Source organism: Heterodontus francisci, unplaced genomic scaffold (genome assembly GCF_036365525.1).
Source record: "Heterodontus francisci isolate sHetFra1 unplaced genomic scaffold, sHetFra1.hap1 HAP1_SCAFFOLD_59, whole genome shotgun sequence".
Taxonomy (NCBI): Eukaryota; Metazoa; Chordata; class Chondrichthyes; order Heterodontiformes; family Heterodontidae; genus Heterodontus; species Heterodontus francisci.
Window position 1 is genome coordinate 3,689,017 of NW_027140758.1, and position 14,611 is coordinate 3,703,627.

The 14,611-nt window shown below is 47.7% G+C and overlaps 1 protein-coding gene and 2 non-coding genes across 3 annotated transcripts; all 3 read left to right on the forward strand.

Annotated features, from left to right (window-relative positions):
- The first annotated feature begins 292 nt into the window (after window positions 1-292).
- Window positions 293-375, forward strand: trnal-uaa (transfer RNA leucine (anticodon UAA)). Its single transcript has one exon. It is a non-coding gene; the product is annotated as a tRNA-Leu (tRNA).
- Window positions 376-4,115: 3,740 nt separating this feature from the next.
- Window positions 4,116-4,198, forward strand: trnal-cag (transfer RNA leucine (anticodon CAG)). The gene has a single exon. It is a non-coding gene; the product is annotated as a tRNA-Leu (tRNA).
- A 6,975-nt stretch (window positions 4,199-11,173) lies between these two features.
- LOC137360604 (histone H2AX-like) lies at window positions 11,174-11,593 on the forward strand. Its single transcript, XM_068025997.1, has one exon. The coding sequence runs from the start codon at window positions 11,204-11,206 to the stop codon at window positions 11,591-11,593; it is 390 nt and encodes a 129-aa protein (XP_067882098.1). The 5' UTR covers window positions 11,174-11,203.
- Window positions 11,594-14,611: the final 3,018 nt, after the last annotated feature.

The following is a 14,611-nucleotide window of genomic DNA, read 5'->3' on the forward strand; positions in this document are numbered from 1 at the left end:
TTGTATCCAGTCTTGGTCTCCTCATATGATGGGTGATATTGAGGCTTTGGAAAGGGTACAGAGGAGAGACATTCGACGAATTCCCAGTATAAGACATCTTGGTTATCAAGTTAGACTAAAAGAGTTGGGACCCTACACCTTAGAGAAACCTAGACTGAGGGGTGATCCGATTGAGGTTCATAAATAATGAAGGGTCCAATTTAGCATGGGAGAGGAGTCATATGTTTAGATTGGAAAAGGCCAGATGGCACCCGGATCACATTAAATTTCATTTTCAGTGGTGGTCTAATGTACCAGGATGGCCGAGTGGTTAAGGCGTTGGACTTAAGATCCAATAGACATGTGTCTGCGTGGGTTCAAACCCCACTCCTGGTATCTGTGCTTACAAAATGTTATTTATTCTTTCCCTGACTTTTGCCTTGCACCATCATCTCTTCTGTCATTTAATCACTCTTGCCTTCCAACTGATCACAGCTTCCTATTATTTGATCTGCCCCAGCACCGTTCCTTGGCTCTGCGCTTGCTTATAAACTGGTAAATCTTTAACTTAATCTCCTCTGTACTCTGACAATGACCTTCTCATCCTTCCTGGATTGTGGTTCCTCACAGGATCCGCTGCCTCTCCGACTCCCCTCCAGGTAACTGAAGGCCCTGAGCCTTGGTCTCGCTTTGTACGCTAGCTGGTAGTTGATTCCTTGCAGGTCTGCCACCGCTCAGGAGAAGCTCAAGACCCAGATCAAGCAAAGTATCAAGAGGAATGTGAACAAAGGCTCCCTGGTGCAGAGCAAGGGACAGGGCGCCTCCGGCTCCTTCAAAATCAGCAAGAAGGAAAACCCAGGGAAAAGTGGGAAAGAAGGTGAAGAAACCAGCAGCCAAGAAATCTTTAGTGAAGAAACCAGCAGACAAGAAATCTTCAGTGAAGAAACCAGCAGACAAGAAATCTTTCGTGAAGAAACCAGCAGACAAGAAAGTGACAACAAAGAAAGTAACAGCCAAGAAAACGAGCAGCAAGGTGGCGGCAACGCCAAATAAGGCGGTGAAGAAAGCAACGCTTCAGAAAAAGTCTCCTGCGAAGAATGTCAAAAAAGGCAAGAGTGCGGCGGGCGGAAAGGCGCTGAAGAAAGTGCAGACATGGAAGAGCAAGGTCAAGCCGAAAGCAGCGAAGTCTCAGAAAGCAGGGTCTGGAAAGAAGTGAAAGCGCGGGAAACTTGTAAACATCTGAACACAAAGGCTCTTCTCAGAGCCACCCACATCTCTCAGGAAAGAGCTGATCCCCTGATCAAATGATCCCTGTCCAGGCCCCGCCTGCAGATTCCACATGGAAATGATTTGGAGTAAATCCAGGATCCCTGGTGACTCTCCTCCACCCAGCCCTTTCCCCACTCTCTGTCATAAAACAGAGGGGTGTCCGGCCCTCACTCTAACTGGGGATGTGTTCGGTGCAGTCTCAGTTCACAAATTCAGGGGGAGAGTTTGTAAGACAGTAACACTGGCGGAGAAACCCCACCTCACAACTCAAACCCCAACACATGAGTTTCTCCAATTCAGCTGGAGTCGGGTGACAACAGGAGCTGGGATAGGCTGTGATCGGGAATGTTAGGAATGGATTTGTTCAGGGAGGAATGTACCTGGAATCTCCGGAAATAATAGTTCCTTATTTCCCCAGATGACACATTCTGCAGTGAGAATGAAAAGTCTCTTCACTGCTTCACATTTACTAATTGTTTGGTTCGAGATGAATAATGAGTCAGAGAGTAATGACAGGATCTGAAGCTTCTCTCACACCAGCCCTTGAATGACTCAGTGTGAAGTGTCCAATGTGTGAAGCTGCTGCCAGGGTTTGTCAATCTGAACAGTTTCAGCTCAGTTACTGGGGGCCTGGAATCCCCGCAGTTTGACTCTGTCTCTGATTGGTCACCCGCTTCTCAATCCAATTCTTAACCAATAGGAGAATCACATATAAGTAAATAGAAGTTCTCATTGGCTTAGATTTTCCAATTGGAAAAATCCTGGCAATTCCAGAGCAGGAAGGAATTGAAGTGATGGAAAATTTCAATTTTCAGGCAACAATTTTAAAACCTCTCATTTTATGTTCTGTGTTACTGTATTTACCGTCACAAAATCGTGACGCGATTTTAGGAATCGTTTTCATTTGTCAATCTGTTAACTGTAAGCGGCGGGAGGAAGGTCCGGTTCAGCAATTTAAAACGGGACAAATATCAGCTTCCACTCTGTAAAAGGAACAAATTAGCGACTAACCGCCTCTCACAGGCTTCTCGGGGACTGATTGAAACGAGCGGTTTCTGATCTTTTCTCCTGAAAGAGGCGGATAATGCTGCAGGGAGCAATGAACTGCCCTTCACTTTCTGGCTGCTAATTCACCCCTGACTTTAAACAGTTCAAACAGCGACTGATGCTTCTGCCGGAAAATGAGCAGATTCACCAGAATGATCCCGGTCCATCATGGCCAAAGACATCCAGCTGGCCCACCGCATCTGCGGGGAACGCACTTAAAACCCAGCTTCAGTAACAAGTGTAACAAGGGCTCTTTTCAGAGCCACCAAATCAGCAAAGGAAAGAGCTGCCATCTCTGTTCATCATCAAACCCATTAGATTGGAGGGGCGGCCACATGGTTTCTGTTTTGTCACATCACTTTCCCGAAAGGCCTGTCGGACTGAGAGCTGATCTGGAATTTAGAAAGCAGCATTACCGGAGACTAATTGCTGCTCAGCACAATCTCAACCCCGCTCCTGGGATCCGTTAGCTGGCATTTGGGGAAAAGAAATGGATCCCAGTTTTATTTGGAAGGCATTAATGGAGCCGGGTCCGTTCACATGAGGGTTATTAACTAACATTACCCAATGAGTTCACTAATATTTGAATCCATTGGAGATTAGTACACAGGATATGTAAGGCAGCTCGGTCACTCTGACTGAAACCGCCAGTTCCCCGGGGTTGCAGACCCTGACACTGCGGGGAGAGAATCCCCGACTCTATCCCGCCGCCGGGGGAAACAGACAGCTCTGTGTCCGGAGAATAGGGAGGGCCGGGGGGAAGGCACATATTAAAGCGCTGCAATGGACTCAGCTCCTGTGTGTGCACAACTCTCACTGATTCCGTCCTCTGGGAAAAGTGCGGTCTAAACAGATCAGGTTAGGAGAGAAACACACAGCCCGAGAATGGCCTCTTCCTTCCTGCATTTACTCTGTTCCGGAAGCAGATTCTCATTGAGAAGCGGCGCTCAGATCACCGGAGAGAAAAAAAAAAAACACAATTCAAACTGTCCAAATGAAAAACAGAGAATTAACCCGGACACTTCCATTATTAAATTAATTCATCAGCTCCGAACCAGTTCCCGTTAATGTACCGGGATAATCTCGGGATTTATCAAATCGAAGGCAGTGGGATTTATTAAATTGTTGATTCTGACACCCTGTTCTTCACTTAACTAGAGGGGGAGATGTGTGAGCAGAGAAACAGAGCGAAATCCAGAGAGGGAACTGAAAACACACCTGGACAGATGTGAAACAGGTCAATCCACTGTTCCAATAACTCCATCTCTGACTTCCTCCTGACAGTAACCAGCCCTTTCACAGAGACTGTGAGTGGCTCTGAAAAGAGCCTTTGGTTTATTAGATGACATTTTGGCCGCTTTACTTTTTCTGGGAGCTCTTGAGTGCTGGTTTTCTTAGGCAGCAGCACGGCCTGGATATTAGGCAGAACCCCGCCCTGAGCGATGGTCTCCCCTCCCAGCAGCTTGTTGAGCTCCTCGTCGTTGCGGACGGCCAGCTGCAGTTGTCTGGGGATGATGCGGGTCTTCTTGTTGTCCCGGGCCGCGTAACCGGCCAGCTCGAGGATTTCAGCGGTCAGATACTCGAGCACAGCAGCCAGATCGACCGGGGCTCCGGCACCCACACGCTCAGCATAGTTACCCTTTCTCAGGAGCCTGTGAACACGGCCCACCGGGAACTGCAGTCCAGCCCGGGAGGAGTGAGACTTGGCCTTGGCCCGAGCTTTCCCACCGGTCTTTCCTCTTCCAGACATTTCCACAATCTCTCAAATACTTTCACAAAGAATGAATAATTTCCTTAGCAGTGGTAATACATCACAGGCAGTCAGGATGGCTGAGCGGTCTAAAGCGCTGCATTCAGGTCGCAGTCTCCACTGGAGGCGTGAGTTCGAATCCCACTTCTGACAAGTTGTGTTTTGACTGAACTGGAGGCGTTTGGGAGCAGCGGCAAAAAGCAAAGAAAAAGCATGAAAGAACATGGACAAACAAAATAACAATGGACCCAAAGATGTTGCATTCAAACATGAGAGTAAGAGGCAACTGAACAAACAGCAGGGCACATAAAAGATCAAAAATGTAACCTTTGTCTCGGGGTGGAAGATGTTGCCAATATCCTTAATGAATACTTTGCTGTTTTCCCGAATGAGAGGGTGATGCAGATATTGTTATTAAGGAGGAGGAGTGTGACGTATTGGACGAGATAACTTAAGGAGAGAGGAAGTCTTCATGGGATGAGCATCCTTGAATGTGGATAAATCATCAGGACCAGATGAAATGTACCCCAGGCTGTTGAAACAAGCCAAGGAAGAAATAGTGGAACAAAAACAAGAAATGCCGGATTCACTCAGCAGGTCTGGCAGCATCTGTGGAAAGAGAAGCAGAGTTAACGTTTCGGGTCAGTGACCCTTCTTCGGAACTTCGGAGTTCCGAAGAAGGGTCACTGACCCGAAACGTTAACTCTGCTTCTCTTTCCACAGATGCTGCCAGACCTGCTGAGTGAATCCGGCATTTCTTGTTTTTGTTTCAGATTTCCAGCATCCGCAGTATTTTGCTTTTAAGAAATAGTGAAAGGTCTGACCATCATTTTCCAATCCCTCACTGGATACAGGTGTGGTGCCAGAGGATTGGAGGTCTTGTAACGTTGCAATAAAAGCAAAATACGAGGCAGATCAAGCATGGCTGATCCTTTCGAGTAGAGAAACAGGGCTGAATTCCCTGAACCAGTGCTACAGCTTTCAGAATAGAAGGAGCCTATACAAACCTGATGGGTTCCACTTAAACAAAAGAGCTGGAGGTGTTGACAGTCAGAACAGATAAAATGTGGAGGACTGTTTGAAGCAGATTCTGTGTGGTTACTGTAGTTGTACTATGGAGTTATTTCAAGGAGGTGATTCTGAATGTAATGGATCAACGTGGACCCATCCAAGGCAAAGGTTCTAAGCTTCCCTGTGGTCCAGCCTGGTTGAATGGAACTGAAGCAAACAAATCATCCAGAAGAGGAAAAGATATGTAAGGCCATGAAAGCACAGAATTCAGATGGATGCAATACCAGATGGTATGGCAAGAGTGTAAAACAGCAACAGACTGGTGAATAAAACTTTCCCATTGAATGAGACAAGAGAAAAGAAGGGTAATAATAGTGTCAGGTGAGTTGTGACACTATTCACATTCCACCTTGATCTGAATAGGACTGTTGAAGGGAGTGATTGAGAAGAATAGAGGAGAAATGAAAAGAAAGGAGAAATAAACAAAAGGTCTTTTGATTTTAGAATGCTTGTTTTTGGAAATGACAGACTGTAAAGTGTGTGTGTCAGAAGATATAGAGCGAAGTTGGGTATGACAAGATCACAGGAAAGTTGTGCCCTGAGACAAGGTGTGTGTTGACAGGAAAGCTGCTTTCTTTTGCACAATATGTATTTTATTCGTATAATTTGTGCAATTACATTGCAAAGCAGTTCAAATTTAATATTACATCAGGAACAATACAGATCAGTTTCCTTCAATAATGTACATGATGTATCTCACTATCCTTGCCTGCACAGGTTATATTTACAGTATTTACATTACACATCAAACATTCTCTGGTGCAAACAGCCCGAGGGGTTTTACACGGGTTCCAGCCCCTCACTGTACTATGGCCTACTCGGGCCCTCGACTGCAGCCTTTCCCCATTGAGTCTCCATGGTGGCTTCCCCAAGCTTTAATGCCGTCCCACAGCACATAGTCTTGGACGTTGCAATGTGCCAGTCTGCAACACTCGGTCATGGACAGCTCTTTGCACTGGAATACCTGTCCCACGGCCGGGCTCGTTCTCAATAGAGATCATTTCAAATGAACATTTCCTAAATCCGTGCTTTCTCTCTCGCAATAAAGAGAACAGGATGTCCAGCAGATTCAGTGTGAGACAATAACACTGCCGGGTAAAGGCCGCTTTCCAACTCCAATCTTAACACAGGAGATTCCCCAAGCAGCTGCAGCAAGGTGCTGTAAACTGCTGGAAGCGGATGTGTGTGGAAATGGTGATGTTACTGAGGAGGTTTCTTGTTATATAATGGACTGTGTTTAGGTGGGAATATTACTGAGCGTTAATTGCATCGGGACCATATTTAAAAGCTCCGGCTTTCTGGAAAGCCTTGACTATGAAGACCGAGTCTGGAAGGCTTTGTGTGGAGAGCTGGGTTTCGGTTCCACTGTTAATCAAGGGTTTGAAATTGGCAGCCCGGAGGAAACTGGAGGTGGAGCTGAAAGATGAGGGGCCGTTCTCTCTCCGTCTGTCACTCTGGGTGTCTCCTCCCCATCTGCTCTCTGTTCAATCTTCACTCTGTCTCCTCCCCTTCCTGCTCTCTCTCTGCCATTCTCAGCCAGGTCCGGGTGGCCTGTATAAAAAGGAGAATGACGGAATCAGTCTCTTTTATTGTGCACTGATTTGAGGCAAGAATCAACTTGTCTGGCAGTAAACAAGAGTATGCTCCAGGCTGGCAGTATGTTAGAATCCATGAGGAAAGGCATCATCACCCTCATCGACAAGCGGAAGGGGGAGAGGACAGAAATAAGAAATTGGCGGCCCATTTCACTGCTTAATGCTGACAACAAGATTCTGTCAAAAGTCATAGCCAGTCGATTCAAGTCTGCTCTGGAGTTGGTGATTCACCTTGATCAGACCTATACTATACCAGGCAGGACAATCTCTGATAGCATTGCGCTACTCAGGGATATGATCACCTATGTACGGGACAGGAGGGTGGACACCTGCCTCATCAGCCTGGACCAGGAGAAGGCTTTTGACAGGATATCGCACACTTACATGATGGATGTGCATTCCAAAATGGGGTTTGGGGAGGGAATCTGCAATTGGGTCAAACTACTCTACACAAACATCAGTAGTGCAGTCTCAATCAATGGGTGGGAATCAGAAAGTTTCCCGATCCAATCTGGAGTCAGACAGGGCTGTCCTCTCTCCCCTGTCTTGTTTGTTTGCAGTATTGAACCCTTTGCTGAGTCTATTAGGAAGAATGCGAGCATCAGAGGGGTGACAATCCCAGGCAGCGGAGGCACTCAGGTGAAAACCTCCCTGTACATGGATGACATCGCCATTTTATGCTCGGATCCACTGTCTGTGCGCAGACTGATGAGCATCTGCGACCAGCTCGAACTGGCCTTGGGAGCCAATGTTAAACACGGCAAGAGCGAGGCCATGTTCTTTGGGAACTGGGCTGATCGATCCTTTGTCCCCTTCACCGTTAGGTCAGACTACCTGAAGGTGCTGGGGATATGGTTTGGAAGGGCTGGGATGTGCACCAAAACCTGGAAGGAGCGAGTAGCCAGGGTACAACATAAGCTGAGCATGTGGGAGCAGCGATCTCTCTCCATTATGGGTAAGAACCTGGTCATCAAGGGCGAGGTGCTCACATTGCTGTACGTGGTGCTGGTCTGGCCCATACCGCATTCCTGCGCTGTGGCGATCACCTGAGCCATTTTCCGCTTCATCTGGGGATCCAAAATGGTCCGAGTCCGGAGGGACACGATGTTCAAACCTCTGGATAAGGGCGGGAAAAATGTACCCAACGTCGCCCTCATCCTTATGGCTACCTTTGTGTGCGGCTGCATCAAGCTGTGTGTCGATCCCCAGTTTGCAAACTTCAAGTGTCACTACGTGCTGAGGTTCTATCTGTCCCCGGTGTTGCAAAGGATGGGCCTGGTCATATTGCCGCGGAATGCTCCATCCAGTTGGACTGTGCCGTACTGCCTATCCTTCATGGAAAAGTTTCTGTGGAAAAACACCTTTGACCACCAATCCATCAGGCAGTGGTCTGCACGGAATATCCTCAAGGCCCTACGGGAAAAGAAGATGGTGGATCCTGTCGGATGGTCCCCTGAGCAGAAGTCCAAAGTCATTTGGCAGAATGCCTCATCACCAGAACTTTCAAACAAGCACCAAAATGTAGCCTGGCTGATGATGAGAAGAGCCCTCCCTGTCAGATCCTTCCTGCACACCCGAAGTCTCACCCCATCCACACGCGGCCCTCGAGGTGGCTGTGGTGGAAAAGAGACGTTGCCCACCTCTTTCTGGAATGTGTCTTTGCAAAGCAGGTGTGGAAGAGATGCAGTGGTTTTTGTCGAGGTTCATCCCAAGCAGCTCTGTAGCACAGGAGTCTGTGCTCTGTGGGCTGTTCCCAGGGACGCACACCAAGATAAAAATCAACTGTTGCTGGAGGACTATCAATTCGGTGAAAGATGCCCTTTGGTCTGCCCGAAACTTGCTGGTCTTCCAGTGCGAAGAGTTGTCCACGACCGAATGTTGCAGACTGACACATTCCAAGGTCCAGGACTATGTGCTGAGGGACGCACTAAAACTTGGGGCAGCCGCAGCAAAGGCTCAATGTGGAAAGACCACTGTGTAAGGTCCCCTCACCAAGCTGAACTGAGGGGCCGGATCCATGGGAAACCACTCGAACTGTAGCCAGAAAATATTTGTTTGCTGTAAAATGTACATGGCATGACAATGAAATGGAAGGGTTGTGAGGCAACTCACTCCTGTATTGAAGGAAACTGATCTCCTTTGCACTCTTTGTATTGTTTGACTTGGTGCTTTTGGGAACTGTTTTGTAATGTATTTTTTTTACAGATTTTAATGAATAAAGTATATTTTGGAAATTAATAAAAGAAAGTCTGGCAGAGGTAAAGGAGGGAAAGGACTGGGCAAAGGCGGAGCAAAGCGGCACCGCAAAGTGCTTCGTGATAATATCCAGGGCATCACCAAACCAGCAATCCGCCGCCTGACACGCCGTGGCGGGGTCAAGCGGATCTCGGGTTTGATCTATGAGGAGACTCGCGGGGTGTTGAAGGTTTTCCTGGAGAATGTGATCAGGGATGCGGTCACCTACACTGAACACGCCAAGCGCAAGACGGTCACTGCCATGGATGTGGTGTACGCTCTGAAACGGCAGGGCCGCACTCTCTACGAATTCAGCGGCTGAACAACTCGACCCTTTCCAGCAAACACAACAAAGGCTCTTCTAAGAGCCACCCACCGCCTCACAGAGAGAGCAGTGACCTGGAAACGGGAGCTGGGATAGGCTGTTTAGAACTGTCTGGAATAAATCTGTGCTGTGTTCGGGATACAAAACTAGAATCCCCAAATTTGACATTTCATTTGTAGCAAGGATATGCAGTGGATTTGATTTTCTGAACGGGCTGTCTAAACAGCGCCTGAGGCTCTTCAGTTAGTTATTTCTCCAGTCGACACATGCCCTCAGTGAAAAGCCACATCACTCCTCCAGAATCACTCATTGTTTTCATAGAATTTCAAAATGATTTCGCTGCAATGAGGGAATCCGGGAGTTTTGCAGCAGCCGTTGAATCGGTCGCTGGAACCAGACCCACTTGTGATGTTATTTCCCCCGAGACGGTGTTTCCTGCACTGAAACTGACAGGGTTTGTGAAACTGATCAGTTTCAGCTCATTCATTCAGGGACCTGGAATTCCCGCAGTTTGAGCCCGCGCTATCCAGAGCCCACTTCTGATTGGTCACCCTCTTCCCATTCGCATGTCTTAACCAATTGCCGAGCCTCGAATTAGAAAATACAGCAAATCATTGGCTTAAATTGTCCTCCTGGCAGAAAGGTTGAATTCAAAAAAGCCGCCAATTTCAGTGTTGGGCAGAATCGAATTACTCAATGAATCTCAATAACGAAATTGGCGGCACATTTTATACTTTCCCCGATTTTCCTTTCCATCGATTGGGGTGCTAATTCACTCGGGTGCGTTTGCTAATACTAACTGTAATCCTCAGATCCATTTAACATTTCAGTAATCCTATTAAATACAAAAGGAATTTTATGATTGAATTTCCATTGGAAGATAGTGAATTAGCACCCCGATCGATGGAAAGGAAAATCGGGCAGAGGATAAAATGTGCTGCCAATTCGTTATTGTGATTTGTTTATATAACTGACCAGGATTGACTTCACCCGAACGCAGCTACTAGCTCCCACCTCACTGACCGCTCTCCCCCCTCTGCAACTCGCTTTCTCCCCCTCCTCCCTGCTGGCGAAATTCCACACTCTGGCTGTTCGCTCCCCGCACCCCCACCCCCCACCCTGTCCCAGCCCTGCCCACAGCTGCTAGCTCTGGCCGTGACACTCGCTCCCACATTTCTTCACCAGGCGCCACCTGTAGAAGCAGGAGGGCCGCAAGGAGTGACAGGGCGACGGAGGAGTGAGTAGCTGAGAGGAGGGAAGCGGCGCGGCCTGGAGCGAGTGGTCAGAGAGTGGGGTAGTGCGAAGCGAGGAACAACTGGCCAGGGGAGTGGGGGGGGTGGGGGAGCAGCGAGGTCTGGAGCGAGCGGCTGATGGGGGGAATCGTCGAGGCCTGGAGTGAGTTGCCGAGGGGGGAGAGCTACAGCTTCAAAATCTCCCATTCAGCCACTTCCTCCAGCCAAGTGGTGGGGGGATGGGGTGGCTAGATACCCAATGACGCTTTATCACGCATGTACGAAGATGGATTTGTTGCGGAAATGTGATGATGTTGGCGCTGCAAAATGACATCATCCCGTGCACGCGCCACTCAATCCTGGCAAGATGTCAAAAATCACTGTGATTTTTTGGTCTTTTCAGTGCACTCCTCTTTCTTTAGTTGCCTCTTACCTTAATGTATAGAAGAAACATCTTTGGGTCCATTTTCATTTTCCTTGTCAATATTCTTCCATGCTTTCCCTTCACCGCTGCTCCCAAATCCCTCCAGTTCAGTCAAAACACAACTTGGTAGATTTGGGATTTGAACACACGCCTCCAGAAAACACTACGACCTGAACACAGCCCCTTAGACCACTCGGCCATCCTGACTGTTTCAAGCTTACGACAAAAGCTGAGAAATTATCCATTCTTTGTGAAAGTATTTGTGAGATTGTGGAAATGACTGGAAGAGGAAAGACCGGCAGGAAAGCTCGGTCCAAGGCCAAGTCTCGCTCCTCCCGGGCTGGACTGCAGTTCCCGATGGGCCGCGTTCACAGGCTCCTGGGAAAGGGTAACTATGCTAAGCGTGTGGGTGCTGCAGCCCCGGTCTATCTTGCTGCTGTGCTCGAGTACCTGACCGCTGAAATCCTCGAGCTGGCCGGTAACGCGGCCCGGGACAACAAGAAGACCCGCATCATCTCCAGACACCTGCAGCTGGCCGTCCGCAACAACGAGGAGCTCAACAAGCTGCTGCGAGGGGTGACCATCGCTCAGGGCGGGGTGCTGCCTAATATCCAGGCCGTGCTGCTGCGCAAGAAAACCAGCGCTCAGAGCTCCCAGAAAAAGTAAAGCGGCCAAAATGACATCTAATAAACCAAAGGCTCTTTTCAGAGCCACCCACAGTCTCTGTGAAAGGGCTGGTTACTGTCAGGAGGGAGTCAGAGATGGAGTTATTGTAACAGTGGATTGACCTGTTGCACATCTGTCCAGCTGTGTTTTCATTTCGCTCTGTTTTTCTGCTCACACATCTCCCCCTCGAGTTAATTGCAGAACTGAACTACAGGGTGCAGAATCAACAATTCCCAGGATCGGGGGTGAGATTGTGCTGAGCAGCAATGAGCCTCCAGTAATGCTGCTTTCTAAATTCCAGATCAGCTCTCAGTCCAACAGGCCTTTCGTATTTTAAATATCACAACAGAGCTGAGCGGGGGTGAGCGCAGCCTCAGCTGCACCGAGTCTCAGGGGCTCTCAGGACCCCAATCAGAGCCACCAGGCCTGGCGGACGTGCAGCGAGGACCCCGGGGGAGGGAGGGTGCACCATTAAAGTGATGGTTCAGCTCCTCCCCCATCCTCGCCGCCACTTCCCGGTTTCTTCTCCCGTTTATCTCAACATTAAGAAGACGCTTTTGCTCTGGACTACACTGGTTATAAAGTAAGACCCAACTTTGTCTCTGAAAGTGAGGAATAGCAGCAACAACAGCAGAATCCAACCCCTGCAGTTACATGTGAACTTGCTGATGCTGCAGCAGATTGAATGACTGAGTGAATCCCTTCCCACACACATGGCAGGGGAACGGCCTCTCCCCAGAGTGAATGTGTTGGTGTTTCAGCAGATCATTACTGCTTTTCAAGCTCTTCTCACAGTCAGGACATTGAAAAGGTCTCTGATCAATGTGAACAAGTTGATGTTCAGGGAGGTTGGATGACTGAGTGAACCCCTTCCCACACACGGAGCAGGTAAATAATCTCTCCCCAGTGTGAACTCACTGGTGTTTCAGCAGGTTGACTCTGGCTGGGTTCAGTTCTACACTCACTGGTTCCTCTCTCTCTCCTCCCCTGAAGGTGCTGATTCTGACTGTATGTACATGCTCTCTCCCCGTTCGACCCTCCCTGTCCAATGTAGTATCTCCAGTTTTGGTGATGTGCTCTCCCTGACCTGTCTCCATTTCTCCTTCCTATACAGACTTGCCCTGAGTGTCACTATTTCATAGAATCAAACAGCACAGAAGGAGGCCAATCGGTCTTTTGTGCCTGTGCTGAATCTGTGAAAAAAATGATGCAATTAGTCCAACCCACTGCCTATTTCCCCATAGTCCTGGAGAAATTCACTTTGAAATATTTGTACAATTCCTTTATGAAAGTTATAATTGAATCTGTTTCCACCACCCTGTCAGACAATTCATTCCAAATCCGAATCAGTTACTTCTTAAATGTTGTGAGGGTTCCGGCCTCTACCACCTCTTCAGGGAGTGCGTTCCAGATTCCAACCACCCTCTGGGTAAATTTTTTTCCTCAAATCCCATCTCAACCTCCTGTCCCTTACCTTAAATCTATGCCACCTGGTTATTGACCCCTCCGCTAAGGTAAAATGTTTCTTCCTATCTAACCCATCAATGCCCCTCATAATTTTGTAAACCTCAATCTTATCTCCCCTCAGCCTTCTCTGCTCTAAGGAAAACAACGCTAGCCTTTTCAGTCTCTCTTCATAGCTGAAATACTCCAGCCCAGGCAACATCCTGGTGACTCTCTTCTGCACCCTCTCCAGTGCAATCACATCCTTCCTATAGTGTGGTGCCCAGAACAGTACACAGCACTCCAGCTGTGGCCTAACTAGCATTTTATACAGCTCCGTCATAACCTCCCTGCTCTTATATTCTCTGCCTCGGACGATCTATATTGGCCTGTAATCTAAGGCTTTCCTCCTCACTATTTACGACACCACCAATTTTCGTGTCATGTGTGAGAAAGGGTTTGATTCTATCCCTATCAGTATCCGTTACATGCATGTGTTTTGAATCTGCACCCCCTCTATTTTATTCTCTGTACTTGTCAGCCTCTTGTAGGTGAGTCTGTGTTTTGCTCTTTATCTCTCAGTCTTCGAAGTATGAGCCTGGGTTTGTACCTAATTTTCTTTGTACCTTGCAGGATGGATATTGAAGAGAGGTTTTTATACATTAACTGCCAAATCCTGATAAGTGATTTTTGGGTTTCACACAGTATCTGTCAGTTTCTTGTCTAGGACTGTTGGTTTTACTCTGTCCCTGGCATTTGCTGGTTTGTTAGTGTGGGGTTTACACTGTACCTGTCAGTTTCTCATATGTGAGTGTTGGTTTCACTTTGTATAGAATCATAGATCACAGAATAATTACAGCACAAAAGGAGGGATTCAGCTCATCGTGCTTGTGCTGCCTCTCTGCACAAGCAACTCAGCTCATGCCACATCCTCATGTATTCCATGAAAAGCTGATTTTTTTTTCCCTTCAGATAATTATCATATATCCTTTTGAAAGCTATGGTTGAATCTTCCTCCGTCACACTCTCAGGCAGTACATATCAGATCTTAACCATTTGCTGCATAAAAAAGGTTTTTCCTCATGTTGCCTTTGGTTCTTTTCCCATTCACCTTAAATCGGTGTCCTCTGCTTACTCAACCATGAGTAATATTTCCCATTGCTTTCTCAGCACTGATGAATTGTGAGGTGGGAGACAGCCAGAAGTCCCACTGAGCCGCACTGACTCCCAGCTGAAAAAGAAATGAGGTAAAGTTCAATCTTTCACAGCGAGATGCTGCAGAGAGTTAAGAGTCCCGAATGAAAGAGAGCGTTTCTCATACTGTTGTTGAAATTCATTTCAAACACTCCTTGTACTCTCTGCTAATGAAGCCTAAAAAGTGGAAAAACTAAATGGCGCTCAAACTCACAACCCTGAGATTGAAAGCCCCATGATCGACAGACTGAACTGAATATGTCACTTCTACTGTAACTCTGTTTGGATGGATGCAACTGTATGCTCCAATGCAAGGGCAGCTTTCAAATCCTCCCATGGGTCCACACGTCAGACTAAGTTCCATGTTGTAAACTCAAGCAA

What these genes read in the sequence shown, in the direction of transcription:
- LOC137360604 (XM_068025997.1), top strand. Translation starts at nt 11,204, where the DNA reads ATGACTGGAAGAGGAAAGACCGGCAGGAAAGCTCGGTCCAAGGCCAAG.